Source organism: Myxocyprinus asiaticus, chromosome 23, assembly GCF_019703515.2.
Source record: "Myxocyprinus asiaticus isolate MX2 ecotype Aquarium Trade chromosome 23, UBuf_Myxa_2, whole genome shotgun sequence".
In the NCBI taxonomy this organism is placed as follows: Eukaryota; Metazoa; Chordata; class Actinopteri; order Cypriniformes; family Catostomidae; genus Myxocyprinus; species Myxocyprinus asiaticus.
Genome location: NC_059366.1, coordinates 7,488,666 through 7,509,587, shown reverse-complemented (window position 1 = coordinate 7,509,587; position 20,922 = coordinate 7,488,666). Strand labels below are relative to the sequence as shown.

Here is a 20,922-nt window from a genome sequence, read left to right as displayed (position 1 = left end):
TGATGGACTTCAGGAGAAAAGACAGCCCCATCACCATCAATGGAGCACTGGTGGAGAGAGTCAGCAGCTTCAAGTTCCTGGGTGTCCACATCACTGAGGAACTCACATGGTCCGTCCACACTGAGGCCGTTGTGAAGAAGGCTCATCAGCGCCTCTTCTTCCAGAGACGGCTGAGGAAGTTTAGAATGAACCACCACATCCTCACACGGTTCTATACCAGCACCGTTGAGAGCATCCTGACTGGCTGCATCACTATCTGGTACGGCAACAGCACCGCCCACAACCTCAAAGCCCTGCAAAGGGTGGTGCGAACTGCCAGACACATCATCGGAGGTGAGCTTCCCTCCCTCCAGGACATATATACCAGGTGGTGTGTAAAAAAAGCTCGAAAGATCATCAAAGACTCCAGCCACCCGAGCCATGGGCTGCTCTCACTGCTATCATCAGGCAGGCGGTATCGCAGCATCAGGACCCGCACCAGCCAACTTCACAACAGCTTCTTCCCCCAAGCAATCAGACTTTTGAACTCTTGATCTCTCACAATCAACATACATCAGCACTGCACTTTTATAATCTTATTATCTCATACCGGACTGTTATATTCTCTCTTAACAACACAGTGGCAACTGACTATCAACCGACAGCCTGAATGTCAATACAGTACAATACAACCTACTGTACATTTTATATATACTTTATATATTATTTTTATTACATGTGTATTCTATATTATGTGTATGTGTGTTCTATATTGTGTGTATTGTATACTGTACATTGTATATTATTATTGTGTTGTGTAATTATGTGTATATTAGATATGTAAATTGTGTTGTGTAAATCTGATGTTTATTGTAAATTGGTATATGTCTCATCACTCTCATGACTGCTATGTTGCTCGGAACTGCACCCAAGACTTTCACCCACTGTTGCACTTGTGAATATGGTTGTGTGACAATAAAAGTGATTTTTTTTTAATTTTTTTTTTTTTATGTGAATATGTGAAAAGTCTTGTAATTGATGTTGGTGCAGGGCGGGTGTTTTCTCTTACCATTGTCAGCGCTATTCAGAAAAACACAGCTGTTTAGCCGTTTGACGTGGTTGAATTGCTTCACAGAACTTTAAAGTAGAAAATACTCATGTAGAATTCAAATGTGTCGCATGCGCCATGGTATTGATTTAATCGTGCTTCTAAATGCACATGTGATCCGCTCTGTGCTATCATGTCACCAGAGCTCACAGCCCAGTTGACGTGCACGCACACAGATAAAGAAGAACGCAAACTGCAATCACTCCATGCGCATCCGTGTCCCACATGAGAAGCATATGACCAACACACTGTACAATTATTTCTGCCTTCATCCATACCAACACCTAGACAGTATTGTATTTCCTCACAATGACACTATAAGTTTCGACTGATTACCTCGACTGCAGTAAAATGCGTGATTCACAGCTCGGAAAGTGAGGGCTCGCTGGAGCGTTGCTGTCGAAGGATCAAAAATCAGATTTGTCCCTCATGCGAGAAGAGGCACAAATCCTTAAGGGAGGTTTTGACTGAACCAGGCAGATATAAAAGATAAGTGACATTATTAAGTAAATCAAAGATTCTATTAAGGAGAATTACAGTAAGTGCTAACTGGGACCAATTACACCAAACAGGATCTATCCATCTATGAAGAGCAGGTGGAAGCACTGGCAATTGTTAAACTGATCAAAGGTTTACAGTCTATCACTAGGTTATTAGAACTTATAGTGAGCTTAGACTGAAATTGTATAATGAGAGGACACAACAGTATGGTTTGACCCCGTGAAAGGATTGAAAAAATGTAAATTCTGTCATCATTTACTTACCCTAAGGTTGTTCAGAACCCATATGGGTACTCAAAAGATGCAAAAAAGATGCAAAATCACCATAAATGTATCAAAAAAATGTATCATAAAAGTAGGACAGTATGACTGATTCGAGAACAGGTTGTTCTTTAAGTCAGATCTTTTCAATGAATTGGTCAGAATGATTCATTCACAATGCTTTATGATCTGTTCAAGATAGAACTTCATATGGGATTGGAACAACATGACAGAATTTTCATTTTCGGGTGAACAATCACTTGAACACACATTTACAGAACACAAATAGCATTTTTGACACTTTAAGTGGAATTATTTTGTTGACTTAAGCTGTATGAGGAAAACTGACCTCTTTAGAGAGGCGTGTGAAAAGATCCCCCCCTCTGAGAAAATCCAGAATAAGGTACAGCTTTCCTTCTGTCTGAAAGGCTGCGGGAAAAAGCAACAAAGGTCACATTTAAACCGTTTTTGTTCCTACCAAAAAAAAAACAAACAGTTTTGTCACTTAAATAGCACCAAAGTTTCAAGATTGGACTTAACACAAACATAAATGTTCTATTGAGTAACAATCTCCTCCTGAGAGAACAACTCACCATAGTGGAGTTTGACAATAAAAGGATGATTGACTTCTGCGAGAATGTCTCGCTCCATTTTGGACCTCACTCGGTCCCGCACTTCATAAGACCAAAAAAAAAAAAAAAAAAAGGAAAAGAAAGAGACAGAGACAGAAAATAAGTGAAACACGCAAAGGTGTGTCTAAACTAGTGGTTCTCAACCAGTTTCACTTTTGGGCCAGGTTTTTAGTTTAGACATCAAGTGACGACCCGACAGACCAGAACTGTACAGAGGTAACAAAGATGGGCTACAATTTACATTAATGTTCCGCTGGTTAAGGGTTTATAAAGGGATTCATTAATGCCTAATAATTCATTTACAAATGCATCATAAATCATTAATATGCAGTTATAACAACTTGATTAAAAAGGCAACTCTCATGCAAAACTTAGTAAAGAGTGAGCCATTTAGCCTCACATGTTATAAAGGTTTATTAACACTTATTCAACATTAGTAACCTATGAAAACATAACAATGTAAAGTGGGCACATATGAAGCATTTTTTAAGGAGTTGCCAAAATTAGAAACCTGTACATAAAGTTCAGTATGATTTAAAGGAATAGTTCACCCAAAAATGAAAATTTGCTGATCATTTACTCACCCTCAGGCCATCCAAGATGTATCTGAGTTTCTTTCGTCATCAAAACAGAATTTAAGACTTTTAGGATTTCATTTCAGGCCTCCTCCTTTAAACAATGCAAGTGAATGTCCTCCATTTTTTGACGGTCTAAAATGCATATATAGGGTACATCAAAATAATCCACATGACTCCAGTCGACAAATAAAGGTCTTCTGAACCCAAACGATTGATTATTTTGAGAAACAAAACAATACTTATATACTTTTTTAACTACAAATGTTCGCTTCTGTATATCTCTGTGACGTGCGCTCATGAGAGGGATGACGTAAGCTCGTTGGTAAGGTCATGCATGGAGGAGGAGGCAGGAAGCGCGTCATTGTTTACAATAGAAACTTGTGCCGTTTACAAACCAAAACAGTCCAAAACAATTTAAAAACAATTTAAAATAAAATTAAAAAATCATTTCCAAATAATAATAATAATTTTAAAAACTATGTAAACAATGACGCGCTTCCTGCCTCCTCCTCCACGTGAAGTGTGACCCTTACCAACGAGCTTACGTCATCCCTCTCATGAGCGCACGTCACAGAGATGTACTGAAGCGAACATTTGTAGTTAAAAAATATATAAGTATTGTATTGTTTCTAAAAATAATCAATCGTTTGGGTTCAGAAGAACCTTATTTGTCGACTGGAGTCGTGTGGATTATTTTGATACACCCTAAATATGCATTTTGGACCGTCAAAAAATGGAGGACATTCACTTGCATTGTTTAGAGGAGGAGGCCTGAAATGAAATCCTAAAAGTCTTAAATTCTGTTTTGATGAAGAAAGAAACTCAGATACATCTTGGATGGCCTGAGGGTGAGTAAATGATCAGCAAATTTTCATTTTTGGGTGAACTATTCCTTTAATGGAGGCTTTATTACAAGACATATACTGTGAATGAGCATGAAGACCTGAGAAGTGTTTTTGCAGAGGAGTTTATGTAACTAGGTTACTGAATATAAACACAAAGCGGACTGTAGCAAAATTACATAATCCCTCCTCTTTTTATTTTTATTAATAAAGAGGTACTGTTAATAAGTGTATTTATTAAGTATTAATAACAAGTTAAAAATGCTTTCAATTTGGTGAGTATTGTATTTAAATTCCAATGTTTTATAATAAATTTGTAAACAAATTATTAGTCATTAATTAACCCCTTTATAAACCCCTTAACCCTCTACTGAATTACGAAATCATTTTGTAAAGAATGTTTGGTTCACTTTTCTTGTATAAAACGGACCTTATAGCTAAAATCAAAATAAAGTTAGAAAAATAAGAATTTAATATAAGAATTTTAGGTATGTTGCTTGGAGGTAACATTTTGCAACAATGAAAATAAATTAATCAAAGACAAGTTTTTATTTATTTAAATATTTGAAGTGAAAATTAGTGAATATACATTTTGTGGATGTCAAAATATTTTAGCATTGGTCACTGCCATTTATATATATATATATATATATATATATATATATATATATATATATATATATATATATATATATATATGTGGCAATAACCAATGCTGATAAACAACTGCATTACACTAAATATATGGCTTTACACCATCTGCTATAGGAAATAATCTAATAAAATTGTCACTTAGGTAGCTTTTTACCTAAATGTAACTTAAATGTCAAGTAAATACCAAATCGTTAGATGATGGATAATACAAAAAATATATCCATTTCTGTCTAATCATTAACTACTGCTAATCATTGACATGTTCAGCATGAAAACAAAAGCAGGGTGCCGGATGCTTCATTTGTCACTGGACACTTAGAGTTGGACATCTTTTGTAACAGCTGCTGCATTGCTGTGGTCTGACAGTGAGGTGCCACAGTCACCAAAGGTGTTATTTTCATTCACAAGTACATAAAGAACTTGCCAACATCAACCGCCGAGAGCAAAGACTTTGGGATGTAACCATGGTTACACCGAGTGAATAAGTTATGTGGGTTGCGAACAGTTTGTGAAACTACCACTCAAAATTGAGCATTATGAATCACTACAACTGCATTCCAGCTCAGATTTGAGTTTATTGTGTAAAACAAAGGGATGAGTCACAACAACAAATGTGTGATGAGGAAAGACAGCTAGCTACTTAAGACTTCTGGTGGTAAGCTTTGAGTTAATTTAATTTTCTCTGTTCCAGGGTAGTCACTATGGATTTGAAGTGTGCTCAGAATAGTCACTTAGAGAAATTTGAAATCTGGGCGTCTGAGTGGGACTTTTCCCCTATGTTAAACAATTTGATGATTCATATACTCCTTAAAAATCAGCCAGAGAGCACTTAAAAAATTATCTCTCACTGCTTGTCTTAAAAATGTATGATGCATTATAATTTTCTGATCACCAACCAAACACTTGTTAATCTATGATCAATACAAACATTTAGTAAATGATTGGAGGGCTTCAATCATCTGCTGCTCACTTATGCGTAGAGCAACTCCATTCTCCATTCCTTCAATGAGTTAAAGGGTTAGTTCACCCAAAAATGAAAATTCTCTCATGATTTACTCACCCTCATGCCATCCCAGATGTGTATGACTTTCTTTCTTCTGCTGAACAAAAATGAAGATATTTAGAAGAATATCTCAGCTCTGTAGGTCTATACACTGCAAGTGAATGGGTGCCAACATCTGGAAACTCCAAAATCCACATAAAGGCAGCATAAAAGTAATCGATATGACTCCAATTGTTAAATCCATGTTTGAGACACGATATGATAGGTGTGGGTGAGAAACAGATCAATATTTAAGTACATTTTTTGTCATAAATTCCCCTCCCTGCCCATTAGGGGGCAATATGCAAGAATGATGTGAATCACCAAAAACAGAAAGAAGAGAATGAGAAAGTGAAAGTAAATATTGATCTGTTTCTCACCCACACCTATCAAATTGCTTCAGAACATATGGATTTAACCACTGGAGTCGACCGTTTATTTTACCCTAATGTGGATTTTGGCACCCATTCACTTACATTGTATGGACCTACGGAGCAGAGAAATACTTCTAAAAATCTTTGATTGTGTTCAGCAGAAGAAAGAAAGTCATACACATCTGGGATGGCATGAGAGTGAGTAAAAGAAATAAACACTTTTTTAGTGCTGTCTGTCGAATTATCATAGTTAATTGTGATTAAGTAAAAAAAAAAAAAATCATAGTTAAAAGTGCTTAAATTTGACTCTTTGGGTCTGTTCCAAACTTTCTCCTGCAGCTGTATTCTATGGCAGCATCCTTGCTGAAATGATGCCTCATAAGAGAGCGATTTGGAATGCTCTACATAGGCAGCAGCTCCGCGCATCATTCAAATAGCGCTCCTCACGTGTAGTGCACGGGAACTCGACTCACAACTGATTTCAATACAGGTGACGTGAGAGGAATGAAACGATCCTCTAAAGAGCACAGCACACACATATTTTGGGTAGAATATTCAGTTTTGTGTCATAATAAACTGTTGTTTATCGATACTTTTTAGTATTGAATCGATTATACGTATATATTTATAATCAAAATGCAATGCGCATTAAGGGCTCTATTTTCGTGAGTACACAAAGTACAGTGCTACAGTGTTAAATTATCTATAGGTCATGGTTTAGTTTTCAATTATACCACGAGTCTGTTGAATGCTTGATTCTGATTGGTTGACAGACGTTCTAAGGTGTGCAATTATTTTTCAAGTAAACGCACGACTATGAAGTAGTTCCTTGACCGCATAACAGTTCCATATCACTTCACCAAATTATTTCAATTATTTCAAAGAGCCGTACAGGCTACCACAACAAAATAACCAAATAAAACAAAGACATTGGGTAAGTCCATCGGATAAGAATGACAAAAAATGTCTATAATTACATTTATTTAAATTTCGATTGAAAAGTGTCCTTGGGCTCCCTCTCTTTCTCTCTCGTCTCACCCACACACACCGTACATGCTACCACAGCAAAATAACCATATAAACCATGACACTGGTTAAAGTAAATTGGTTAAGATCGACAAACAATGTCTATAATATCCTACATTTATTTCAATTTCGGTTGAAAAGCTCCCCTGCGCTCCTCGTCTCATCCGCATTTACACACGCTCACACACATACATATGCGCACACACACACGCATACACAAACGCACTACCTTATTACTCCAGTAAGTGCTCCAGCAAAGCAGCACAAGTCTCACAATCCTCCGTTGCTATTTCTAAAGTGACGTTTTCAAACTAGCAACAAAGGCTCGGACTGTATCAAAACAAGATGCTGAATCCGTGGCAGAAGAAAGCAGTTCCACTCACAAGAGCGTTTTAGGGACAAAAACCAGAAAACGTCTTGAGGTAAAACCTTGAACGATGTCTTAAGGTGTGGCAACCGTGGTATAAGCTGTGCGGTATTTTTCCACCTGTTGTCGCAGAGTGATTTTTAAGTCACTGCAAAACGGGCCGGTGGAAGAAGTTGGAGAGAATCAAATGTTTGGAATTGGTAGGCTATGATTTGTGACCACTTCATTATTTTGATTATATTTTCATTTTGTTTGAAGTGTAATTTCAATTTAGAAATATTTTTGGTTTAATTTTTCCGTGTTTCAATAGATTAATTACATTTTTCAAAATCAAAATCGACCTGTAGAAGAGAAGTGCGTGCCGATACAATCACTGTTAATACTGGCCATGATTTGTGTGTCAGTTGATGAATATTATTAATAAAACTTACATTCTCTATCATTTAACAGAGCGTACATCCAAATTCTGACGAGAATCACATTTTCCATGCGTATGAAAGGAGCATGTCACTGTCATAGAAATATGCCCGACAATCATCAAGGACGCAGTTAATGCATAACGTAATTTATTCTTCTAGTTCCTTGCATACAGTCCATTTACACAACCAACTTTTTATGAATGTGATGTCGTTGTTTATATTGCTGGTGCTTGAGGGAATGAACTTCATAATTGGATGTAGACGATGGAATAATAACCGGAGAAAACCTCAGAATTAAACTGCACATAATCCAGCCCATTTGCGATTTCACCAAACCTTCTCGCTCCTAGACTTAGCATATGCTTGTACAAAAATACCAAAACTTCATGGCCATGCCCACTGACTTTGCGCTTACGACTTAAGGGATAGTGCTGCACTTAATGATAGCGCTCTTTAAACAGAGCTCTAAATCTCTTAAACTCTCATCCTCCACAATATTAATCATGGCTATCCACTTTGCTACAGCAATCGTGAAGCCACATAAACATGATTCGTACTGCTTTGAACTCCACATGAAAAGCGCTTGCAGAGAACGTCTTGTTTTGCTTTTACCGCTGGCACTGCCCATGTAGTGATACTTCATCCGTCTGGAATGGAACGGCAGGGAAATGCTGATGCTTCACTGCAGCGGATCGTGTGAGTGTGGCTTCTCACAAGTCCCATCTGAGCTTGTTTTGTAAAAAAATCAGAATCGATGTTGTGCGTTGTGTGTGTGTCGGTGTAATTGACCCCGGACACATTACAAAGGTTCTGCCTTATTACGACTTGTGTTCAGAACTCACACGGAGCAAAATAAAATGTTAGAATCTAATGTGAAAATTGGTAAATGCATTAATCGTGTTTAAGAAAAATTAACGTGTTTAACATTTTAAATTAATCACATGCGTTAACATGGTAATTTCGACAGCTCTATCATTTTTTCTGAGTTATGCAGATTAATAGGTACTGTAAATTCATTAAACAACTGTTAATTAAAACTGTTAATTCAATTGTTGTTACTTTCATTTAGAATTTTTGAGGAGGCTCAGCCTCTCTTGCCTCCTCTGATGGGCCGCCACTGTAATCTGAGGGCTATTTTACCTTTGAGTGTTGCCTTTTTTAAGACCTTCATGGCATAGAGTTGTCCTGTGTCGGAGCCTTTGCTTTTTCTCACCAAGAAGACCTGTAAAACGAAAAGTCAAAAATAAATAAATAAAATATTCACACATTTTAGACAGTGACCAGTGGCTGTCAAACTACTAAAGGATTCTTAATCATCTGAAGTCATACTAAAGCTGAAATTCAAATGCAGCATTAAACGGCATTTGCAACCCAGTTACTTCTGCAATGTGATATACAGTATTACTGAATGAAACACATTTAAAAAAATTTTAGGAAGGACTTTATTTTATCTATTGGGAATTGATTGGAACATGAACAGTTCCATACCACACGTACGACAAATGACATTTACGAAGGATTACATCACTCAGGATTACAATACCCGTTGTACAAACACAAGCAGCCTTGGTGACGTCAGCCGAAAATAACAATAATTTCAGAGGCCTAGCAAGTTTTTACATTTTCTGAAAAATTACAAACACAAACATTTTCTTTAGAATTACATTCAACTATTATTCGCTCACATTAAGACCAGGAATATGTATCAAGAAAGAGTACATTTCGATTTCATTCATCTTTTGTTTTGTAAGGGATGATTTACAGTCAGCCAATTGTAAGCGCAAAACAGAATCACCCTGAAGGGGTTTATTTTGCGATAACAACCAGCTGACTGTACATTTTCTTGCGTATTACATAAATGGACATAAAACACTGATTTGCATTGAAATTATGTAATTGTGCGTTCAGGGCATGTAGGAATTACCGTAATTATGAAATTCCGGCTTGTAAAAAGCATTCACATTTCTGTAGAACTCGTAATTACAAGCTGTATACTCTGAATTCTATGACGGCTCCAACTTGACTTCATGTTAAAAGAACCAATATGGCACTGACCTCAAACATTCAAGGGATGAACGCATATTTCTGTTTGATCTGCCATTTTATTAAGCCATTAGTGCCTGGAGTGCTTTCTTTGTTCTTAAACATTTTGCAAGAAAATATAGAGGTGAATTAGTAAATTAATAAAGTGATAAATATTTTGCTGTTATCAACAACAAAGCCATTTTGCATTGTAGGTGTTGCCATAGAAACAAATAACTTCCAGACACAACCTAATCATTTAGGATTACCAGAAGTAAACCCAGCTGTTCAACTGATCCTCACTTTCTAAACCTTTTAACATCCTAAAATAATTATACCGGGTTCAACTAAATCCAGAGTTTATAAGGACACACAAAAAAATAAAGTTTTACTTTCAAATCAATACACCCATCACCCCAAACCTGCACTCTATTTAAACAAGCTGTGTCCATTAAAGAAATTACATTCAGCCGCCTGTCACATCTAATCTTAGTTAGGCTATACATGATTCTGCATTACAGTAACATCCAGAGGATAAGTGTAAGGGCTGTTTCACACTGCACGCACAAACAGTGCATAAGCAAAGTGATCGATCGTGTGCCTGTGCCTGACATTGCATGTTTGGCCTGACACAGCTTTAGGTTGCTCCGGTAAATGTTGTTTCTTCATTAAAGCAGACTGTGTAAATAGCTTTATAATGCCAGTGATTACCAGTAATTAGATTTCTGTTACATTGCATTTCTTTTTTTTCTTTTTTTCAGTTTCTTTATGCTTACTTGAATAATTAAGCTACTGTTAGATATAGGGCTACCTAAAAAAACAACTTTAAACTTTGTTCTTAATTATTATCTGCCCTTTTTTTTATTTTTCTATTGCTTGTAATTGTAACGGTAGCCAGCTGGTACGTGCTGTACAGTGTGTAAACCTCACTCCCCTGGCCTCAAGTGGCGCACTAGCGACTGATGCTAGAGACTGTAGCCTTTAGCCTCCTTGTTAGCGTGCCTGCTTCCCACACCAGACACGCCGGTTCAAATCCTGTTTGGGGCGGGTTGAGCAGGACCGGTTACAGTGGTGCCATGACCCGGATGGGAGTGAGGTTTAGGAGGGTGAGTGTAATGGTAGCCAGCTGGTACATGCTGTGAAGTGTGTGTTAACCTCACTCTCCTCGCCTCAAGTGGTGCACTAGCAACTGACACTAGAGTCTGTAGCCTTTAGCCTCCTTGCTAGCACACCCACCTCCCACACTGGAGACGCCGGTTCAAATCCCCTTCGGAGCGGGTCGAGCAGAACTGGTTATCTTTCTTCTTATTTTACTCCTGACTGTTTTGTCCAGCCTGATCTCATGAACATAACGTGACTGTGGCAACATTTTTGCAAAACGAGTTATCATTCAGACACCTGCCACACTGCTGAGGGAGGCGTAAATGAACATTTAAATATGAAGACGCTCAAGACATGAAAAACATAAACTAATATGACATGTGTTATCAAGGACTTCATGCCTCATTCTATGAGCAGAATTCACAAAAGATCAGCAAAAGAGGCTGTTTACGTACTCATTGATGATTTATTAAAAAAAATATATGTGCATTATAAAATGTGTAATTTGTCATGTTTACTTTCTGCATTCATGATGCTAATACGCTAACACATTAAACGTGGCCAGAATATTTGCAGATTACACACTGTTATTGTAATTTATGATGACACTGATACTACTGCAAAGATGGGTGTATAAAATAGTGTTAATGGGTAGAATACAGACAAATGAATGATGATAGGCATATCTTACTTTGGGCAGATGTGGGACTGGCTTTCACTGCAGATGCCACATGAGTGAAACAGCATATCAAACAACAGAGTGAATGGGCACTTAAGAGTATTTGAATAGATTTGATTCCTTTTGTAGACTAATTAAACAAAAAAAATCACATGACTTGTTCTTGGAAAATGTGTCTAAAGGAATGATCATTTAGATGTAGGGAAATTTGCACACCAGCTCGCTAATAACTCTACACGCCAGTGTGTTCATGTTAACTGATCTTAACTGACTGAACTGGAATCAGCTGTCGGCCTCAAAGAAGGTGGAGCTCTAGGTCACACCTACCGATAACGTGGACCAGTGGCAGTAAAAAGGTGTTTAGCAGCCGGTACAAAGGTTTCCTGAATGTTTGCCCTGATGAACTGTTACGAACCACTGAAAAGAATTCAAAAACACCTTTGTTTTGGCCAGATTTAGTTCTAAATGACATCACAGCCGTTTGTTCTTCGATTCGTACGAAGTGTGCAGGGGCCTTAAGTGTGAAAATGTAGGTGGGTCTGTAATACAAGTGTTAAAATTTATCGTTTTTCAAATGATGTGTTATAGTAAAAGTGTTTCAATATCAAAACATATCAGTGTGTGAGTAATAGTGCGAGAATACGTGTTTATAAAGTCATAATCACCCGTTGTAGTCATGATTTGAAAGAAAGTGAATAAAATGTACAATTGTTAATTTCACCAGTCACCAGGAAACTGCGACGAAACGTAAAATGAGGCATGTAAAAGTGACATTGCAAAAATGCAGTTACATAGTAATTTTATTTCTATGAGACTAAGTTGGTTTTGACAGTAACTGTCTTGAATAATTTCTTGAGAACTTGAAACAATGTTTACTAATTTAACACATTAGTATTAATTTATGCAGTGGCATCAAAATTGGTACTGAGAATCATGACATTTTCATTACATTTTCATGTATCATGACAACCCCAGTTTGAAGCTTACCTTTCCATACGATCCCTGTCCCAACACCTTGAGCAGCTCAAACTGTGATGGATCTGCTTTCTCAAAGCCTTCTTTCACATGATGGCTGATATCAAACTCCTTTAAGATGCTGTCATCCTGCAAAGGCAACAGATGGCACATATTCAGCTCTGAGGAAAATAAACAAATGCTTTTACCATAATGCTGTGTATTTAAGCATATTTGGAGGAATGATATCAGCTGGGATTATGAGTAATAGTCAAGTATGGATTAAGAACTGAGAGGCCCAATGGGCCGGTGCGCCATGGAGGCCCCCCATGACGTGTCACGTACGTTCACTTGTATGCGCTTGCCAGATTTTGTTGGATTTTTCAAATTCACGGAAGAAAAGTTTGGAGCAATGTCTTACACAGCCAGTTATATGTACTTTTTCATTATGAACTGATCCAAAATCATGCATTATTAATAGGGATATGCATGGTAGTCAATTACCAAAATCACTATTCGGTTATTCTGCATGTGTTTAGAGGTCTTCAACCTGATCTGAGTCTGACGGTACCCGACAAACCTACATGTTTTGGGCCAGGTTCGGGTCAGTTTTTCAAGTACAATTTACAAAATTTCCTCTTAGATTTACAGTAAAATACTGGCAGCAATTTCACCAGCAATTTACTGCAAATATACAGCACACTTCATGTAAAGCTCAAATGCAGCTTTTTACTGTATTCATCAAATACTGACAGCTACTGTTTTTCAAAGTAATTACAGTACAGTTCTATAGTACTATGTTGTCGCTTCAGTTCCCAGCATGCACTGTGACATGAAGAAATTACCTGAATTTTTTTTTTTTTACAATTTAATGGTTTATATTGCTGTTGTTTTTGTTGCCGTTTTAGTTACTTGTTTTTTAAGGTTCAGGTTTAACTTTTTATCTAAAAGTATGATAGTTGATTGTCACCATTGTTGAGTTTCGTATGCTGAGTGTTGATATCTGTATGTCTAGTTGACAATTCACAAATTCCCATTAACAATAGACACTCAGTATAAAAATCTGCATTGCAGAACTCTCTTTGAATGCTAATAATTCAATTATTATGAATTGTAAAATGACGTAATGCTATTGCCTCATTTAGTGGCATTTGCAAGTTATGATCAGACTAATAGTCTGACCTTAAGTTTAGCTTTTTTCCTTCCAAGTAACAGTGCAAATGATTGTATTTAACTACAATACATTAACACTGGATGGAAGAACATTAACAAAAAAAGAAATAAGGTCCCAGCCCAAGGGAACACCAATCACCGTAATGGTGACTGTAAACAAAACAACTATTTAGGATAAAAACTATATGAATAATAAAAAAATAAAAACACTAAATATTGCTAAGAACTCTATTAATTCTTCTGTACATGTCCCCATAAACCCTGATGCAACCCAAGCATATAGTACTTATTCAAGTGCAAGGCCTGATCTGTATTTCACAATTTTAGGATCCCACAATGTAGTGCAATACTGTTATTTTACATTTATAGAGTATTTATTTTAAATTTTTTTTTTTTTTTAAGGTTTAATTGTTTTACTTTTTAAATTGCATTTAGACAAGTGAAGAATAAGGGTGTCAGGGTTGGATCCAGTATTGTTTTTGTGTGTCAACAGCATGAAATCTGACAATAAACCACAAATCTATATTACACTTTGGGTTTTATAATATGGTTCAAAATGTCACTAGCTTTCACCAAGATGGCACTAAGATTTTTAATGTTCATCTTCCCAAAATGCTTGGCATATAACAGCTTTTTACTGTTAAACTAGTCACTTCACAATATGCCTGAATTTATCTCCCAGAATGCAAAGTTTTGTACAGCAAACTGTTGTATTTAAGAGTTACAGTAGATTGCTGTTAGCATTCGGCTGTAAATTTACAGACATTTTTAACAGTGTAGGCTATAGAGCGAGTTTCGGGCTGTTCACATGTGCATCGAGGCCATGTAAACATGCACTGGATGAACGTCATTGATCATTGTGCCACAACTCACTGTTAAGATTAAAAGAACATTAATATTTATAAACGCATCTCGAGACACCTGCGTTCTGTTTTACAATTCATTGTGCAGGACGGTCGCATTTTTTTAGACACTGTTAACTTAAAAATTATTTCAATATTTATTAACGCATCTCGACATACCTGTGTTCTGTTTCACCATTTGTTTCACTGCATCTGCACTGTAAAAAAATGTCTGTAATTTTAACAGTAAAAGACTGTAAAGATGCTACAGAGAAAAAAAACTTTAATTGATTAATGAGTATTAACTGTAAAATATACAGTAAAAACTGTAATATATTTTAAAAGACAATACAGTAGTTTTTACAATAAAATGTAAAAAGATTGAAAAAGTATGATTTTCCTGTATAATTAATGGTACAAATTTTACATTGTTTAACAAGAGAGTACATGTACTTTTTACAGTAAATTACTGTTAAAATTACAGTGAAAAACAATAATCGAACTTTCACACAATTCCCTGCATAACCCATCATATTTCATTATATTTTATGGGAATAGTTATGTTTCTTCTTACTTTTAATATCAGTTATGTACATTGGGGTGTTCTGTTTTATATTTGATGTAGTTTAATTAATGTTTACTGCATAATTTTAATTTCACCCTGATGGTGTTTAGTGTTTGTGTGAGTGACACTGAACACTGTCTTTACATGTTTATTGGTCATTGCTTCTGGAAGAGCCACTATTGATGAACTTCATGTCATCATGTGTTTTTCTGTAATGACTACGGTGATTAACAATACATTATAAAGTAAAAAGCAGATTTTTACAGTTTCAGAAGGTTAATATCAAGATTATGATTTTTCTTTTTTTTTTACAGTGCCAGTGTGATCATGCAAATTACAACAGTTTTAAACTAAAATGTACAGGTTGTTCTGCAAAGTTTACTGTATTTTTTACATAATTATTCTGGCAACCACAGCTGCCAGTTTTTTTTTTTTTTTTTAAACAAAAGGATTTCTTACAGTGTAGCTTTTTCAGCTCAGGTGTCACAAATCGACATTCTGATTATGTTCAGGTTGGAAAGAGGACTTAATTTGACTGTTGACTGTACACATGATTCCAGACTGTTTTTCACCTGGCAAAGTTTCAGCGCTTGATAAATGGTAAGCCAATGTTTTTTTTTTGTTTTTTTTTTTCGCCCTTTTGCTCTGGTGTGCAGAAAATAATTACACAAGTTAAATGCTGAATCATTTAAAAATCGAAGCATCCCGAAGAGCCAGGGGGCCTGGGTAGCTCAGCGAGTATTGACGCTGACTACCACCCCTGGAGTCGCGAGTTTGAATCCAGGGTGTGCTGAGTGACTCCAGCCAGGTCTCCTAAGCAACCAAATAGGGTAGAGTCACATGGGGTAGCCTCCTCGTGCTCGCAATTAATGGTTCTCGCTCTCAATGGGGTGCGTGGTAAGTTGTGCATGGATCACGGAGAGTAGAATGAGCCTCCACATGCTGTGAGTCTCTGCGGTGTCATGCACAACGAGCCATGTGATAACATGCGTGGATTGACTGTCTCAGAAGCGGAGGCAACTGAGACTTGTCCTCTGCCACCTGGACTGAGGTGAGTGGATTTATAATAAGTATCTCAAAATAAATAGATAAAAAATTAATTTACAGCTTGGGGCCTTTTGGGTTTAGAGGCCCCTGGGCACCGGCCCAATCCGACCCGGTAGTTAATCCATCCCTGGTAATAGTAATAAACAGATCAAGGAGTAGGGTTCAAAGTATGATTATGAGTGCATTGCATTGGCATACTGTACTGTATTTTGATTTAGTAGGTGCTTTCTTACAAAGCAACTGACAAAATAAAAAAAATAAAAAATGTGTTATGTGCAAAAAACACTTTGCTAATTTTATGTTTTTAGTTGCCAACAAAAGTATAGTACTCTCAGGTCCATTTTACACATTTTATACAAGGCACTCTTTTGTTTGATTGGTTGACAGATGTCCAGAGGTGTTAATTAAAGTTCAGTAACTATGAGGAAGTTTGTTGAACGCATTACAATTCCATAACACTTTGCAAAATGATCAAAATAGCCATACAGCTGTTTGAGGTCAAGCAAATAGAATAATAATAATTATTATAATACAAAAAAACACAAAGTTATTCAAGTAATTTCAGCATATGGGCAGCACTCTCTCAGTGAGTGTGAATCCCTGCAGAGGGGACGGTCTGGACAGCGCTTGTTGCCACACTGCAGAAATGTGCCTGTGATGTGAAATCCTGAGCGCAGCTGAATGATGCGGTCTGCACTGGTCTGACACACAGCTCAGAGGCCTCTTAAACCAGCTTAAGCCATGCCACGCAACAGAATAAATAAATGTGCATCTGCATTACGTAACTCATAATGTCCAACCCGGGACACTTGCGTGAGGTGATGATGAGTACACTGAGGATAGTCTCTGTTCAAACTCAGCACAGGAGCCTCATTAATTATTATGACAGCTCCTGCATGATGTGCATGAGAGCCAAACAAATAAAAATCATAAAGATAATGTATCATGTGAGCCATATGAAGAAGAATAAGAAACACTTCTTTGGTGATAATTCATTTTCAGAATATGGGGATATTGCTTCAGTCTCTGGTGTACGTATATACTGAATATTAAAGACCAGGTCTAGTTGTCACAAGGTTGTCCTATATCTTAGTACTATACAGTTTCTGAGTCAAACATTACACAATGTATGTTTTCTCTAGCAGAGGTCAGTGCTATAATAGTTTTGAATTTTTGGACAGATTTATATCTGTCTATAAGTTATTATTACTACATGCACTCAACAAGTCTTCTGCAATTATTTCACACGCGCTGAAGTAATTCCTCGCCGTTCCAAGAAAGGCACATATGTCACAATATAATCTATGGTATCTTTGCAAATCTGACACGTGACAACCTGGGCTGCGTTACATAACTTGATATGGACACAGATATGGATTCAGGCCTGTCAGATCCCTTCATTGAAATAAATGACTGGACTTAGCTCAGATTTCAGTTCAGCTCTTGCATAACTATTAGCCATATGATGCATTGTTAATGCCACCTGGACTGATTATTCTTTTAAAACTTGTATGGTTTGAGCTGTTAAATTGTTTAAATTTACATTTTTGTAGATAACTTCTGTTCTAGGCGGATTACAGGGTTTATGTACAGTAATCATAGCAACAAAGTTAAAAAAATTGGCTATAACATTACACAGAAAAGGTTAGTAAGAGATTTTATTACATTAAAATCATGTAAACAGACATAATGTTTATGTCTTGTGGCTATCCTTTTGAAACAGTAAGTATTCTAACGTTTACTGATTGGTCCCATTCACTTTTCTAGTATGTACCTCACTGTAACCTCCGTCTAGTGCATGGTCATAAATAACAGTCCGCTGTTTATGAAGATACCTGTGAAAGCTACAGCCTACATGCAGGCTATAAATCTGTATTGATATTACTATCAAATTGGATCAAACATTATGAACTCACTTGTTGAGATATTTCATGTAAACTGTGCATGTTAAGATGTTTGTAATGACATGACAGAATGACAAAAATTGATCTTTTTTTCTCGCAGTACATTTAATTAAAGGCAGAACAATTTGCCAATCAAAACGAGTTGTCATATCATTCAGCTGCGAAACCTGATGGGATCAAAACTAAGCCTATGCTCTGTGCCTGTGCAAGAACTAACTAATTTACTCCAGCCATTTCATTACAAACCATGTTGTATGCTGACTATACCCATCACTGTTGTTAAAATAAAGACAGTTCCCTAGGGCTCTGTGACTGCAGACAGTCTATATCTGCAGTAAAGGTTAATGGGACCTTATCAAAACACTGAGAGTCAGCATCTAAACTAATAATGCTCAGAATTGCTGACATTTCAAATCTAGAATCAAGAAGACATGCATTTATTAAAGTGGTGGGAAAATAACTTTTGCACACAGTGGGATTTCATAATAACCAGAAGCAGCCAGATAATTATAAACAGAGGACACATATTTCTGTCTTTCTAATGGACCAATGGTGTCAGTAATTTTGAGGTGACTGTTTATAACCCATAATAAACAGGGTTATAAATCACCATAACTCAATTAAGTCAATATTCTGGTTTGTAGAAATCAAAATAAGGCAGCAGGCTTGTTTTAATTCTGAATTATATGCCAACACCTTATTCTGAATATTTACCTTTCATTTATATCTGCGCATATCTAAACAAAAGTAAAATAAAGTATGAATGCTAGACGAGGCAGAAAAATCTAACTATCGAGAAAACAAAAATACAAGGGGAGGAGATTTTGACGAACATTAGAAAGAAATGAACATAAATCAACATACAGATGAGCGTGAGTCTCATAACCAACATCTTGCAATTTAATGTGCTCCTGTGTGCTGTTGTCAAGGACATGAATGAGAACTGACTTAATTACTCTGCAGAATTAAAAATGAACTGAAATATATGGCAAGAAGTATCTCCAGTATTTCCACAGATAACAGCAGTAAAAGAATCTGCAAGTGTTAGTTTATCTGAATATGCGGATTACATGCACACAGGAATTTTCTACGTGAAAATTTTCCAATGGCATGTACACATCTTTTTCAGAATAAAGTCATTTTAGAATACAAACTTTTAATGGAAAATTATGTGCATTAAGCATGGTCACTGAGTTGTACAGTACACTACATGCAGTACTTTGTCAATCAATAAAAATAGGCAGCATATAGATTTCCATTATTTCAACCCTGTTTTGGCAGTGGAACCTTCATGCAATGTGCTATCAGTTCAAAAAGCTATGTCTAGGGAAAGAGTTGTGTCTGGTTCAGAAGTGCACAGAGCTTTACTCTTTCCCTTCAAATCATACAAGGCCTCTTTGTAAATCAGAAATTTATTTCTGACAACAGTGGCAGCATTATACCTGTTTAACACTGCTTGTAGGCACAGAAACCTAACTGACTCAATGAGTTTTTCTCATACAAATTAATTTTCAAAGAGATTATTCCACCAACCTGACAAGACTTAGATCGCAGCAGTCTGGTTATGGAAGTAAAAATCCTGTTTATTTTCTCCATAGGCAAATTGCTTTTCAACAATAACTTATAAATCTTTAAAGACAGACCTACTGTGTGCTCCAAGGTTTTTAATCAATGGTATATGCAACCCGATCTCATAAAAATTCTTACATAATTTACGAGTTGGCTATTTCGTATGGTCTCGCACGATGTTGTTCGCATAAACTCTTACGACTTCATCATGTGCAAATTCCCGGATGTCTAATGTGGAAGTAAGTGTGAGTTCTGCGCATGAGGCGTTAAGGACATACTTATTAATATTATGCCCTTACCCAAACCCCTTATCTAAACTTAACTAATCAGTAGAGTGTGTAAACATGATAGGAAACTGTTGTGTGTGACAGAAGCAAGTAATTGTCATGCATTAGATGGAAACAATGTCCAGCGACGTCATTGGCTGTAGTGAAAGTCGTAGGAATTCAAATGAGTGCAGTAGCACGATATCATACGAATAAGCCAAATTTTAGAAAAGTCGTACAAATACTGACGATTTCGCCGTGAGAGTGTGTTGTTATATGCCTCCGGTAAATCCATCAGTCCACATTATTTCAGCTTCATTTTTTCAGAAATTGTATTAAATCTCTGAATTACTAGTGAAGAACTACACTACCTATGACCTTGAAGAGAAACACTCTTCGACAAAGTGCACCAAAAGAGCTCTGCAGCAGCCATCCACTCCCATGACACACTGTGTCGGTCTCCCCACACTTTCAAACTACTCGTATATTTGTATATATCAGAATATTTTGCAATAAAATTAAAATGCATGGTTTCAATACTTACTGGATAATTAACTACTTTAAATCAATCATTTTATGTTTTTCCATCGTTTTTATCAGGCTTGTACTTGACTCCCTGATTAAATACGTTAAGCACAGTCTTGTAACTTTGTCTTTTTGTCCAATTTTAAAAAACCTTTTCTGTTGTTGCTTCAAATCAAAGTTTTTTATGAAATCCCTATGGAAGAAATGAGTGAAAAAAAAAAAACAGAAAAAAAGAAAACGTCCAGAACAAAGACATCTGAAAAAGTGGGCGGGGCACTGTTGCACTCTCTGACACCAGAAATAGGTGAACAAATATTTAAATTCCAAGTGCCTTTACAGAAGAAACTGGTAAGGGATGATGATAAACTCGACACGATTTGTAACACAACCTGCTAGCCTAAACTTAGTTGGGTAGCAGACATTAAATTTTATGCCATTTCAGCAGTGCCCTGATGCGTAACTATTAATATGAGGTAATAAGAAAAGTATACAT

General features: G+C 36.5%; 1 protein-coding gene across 1 annotated transcript in view; it reads right to left on the bottom strand.

The window, feature by feature from the left end:
- Positions 1-20,922, bottom strand: part of LOC127413923 (ribosomal protein S6 kinase alpha-2) — a 58,257-nt gene that overhangs the window by 35,879 nt on the left and 1,456 nt on the right. The window contains exons 2-5 of the mRNA XM_051651495.1: positions 12,572-12,688; positions 8,923-9,004; positions 2,442-2,522; positions 2,198-2,277 (exon numbers count right to left, since the gene is read on the bottom strand). Of these exons, the coding sequence (XP_051507455.1) occupies positions 2,198-2,277; positions 2,442-2,522; positions 8,923-9,004; positions 12,572-12,688 (360 nt within the window). The remainder of the gene's footprint in view (positions 1-2,197; positions 2,278-2,441; positions 2,523-8,922; positions 9,005-12,571; positions 12,689-20,922) is intronic.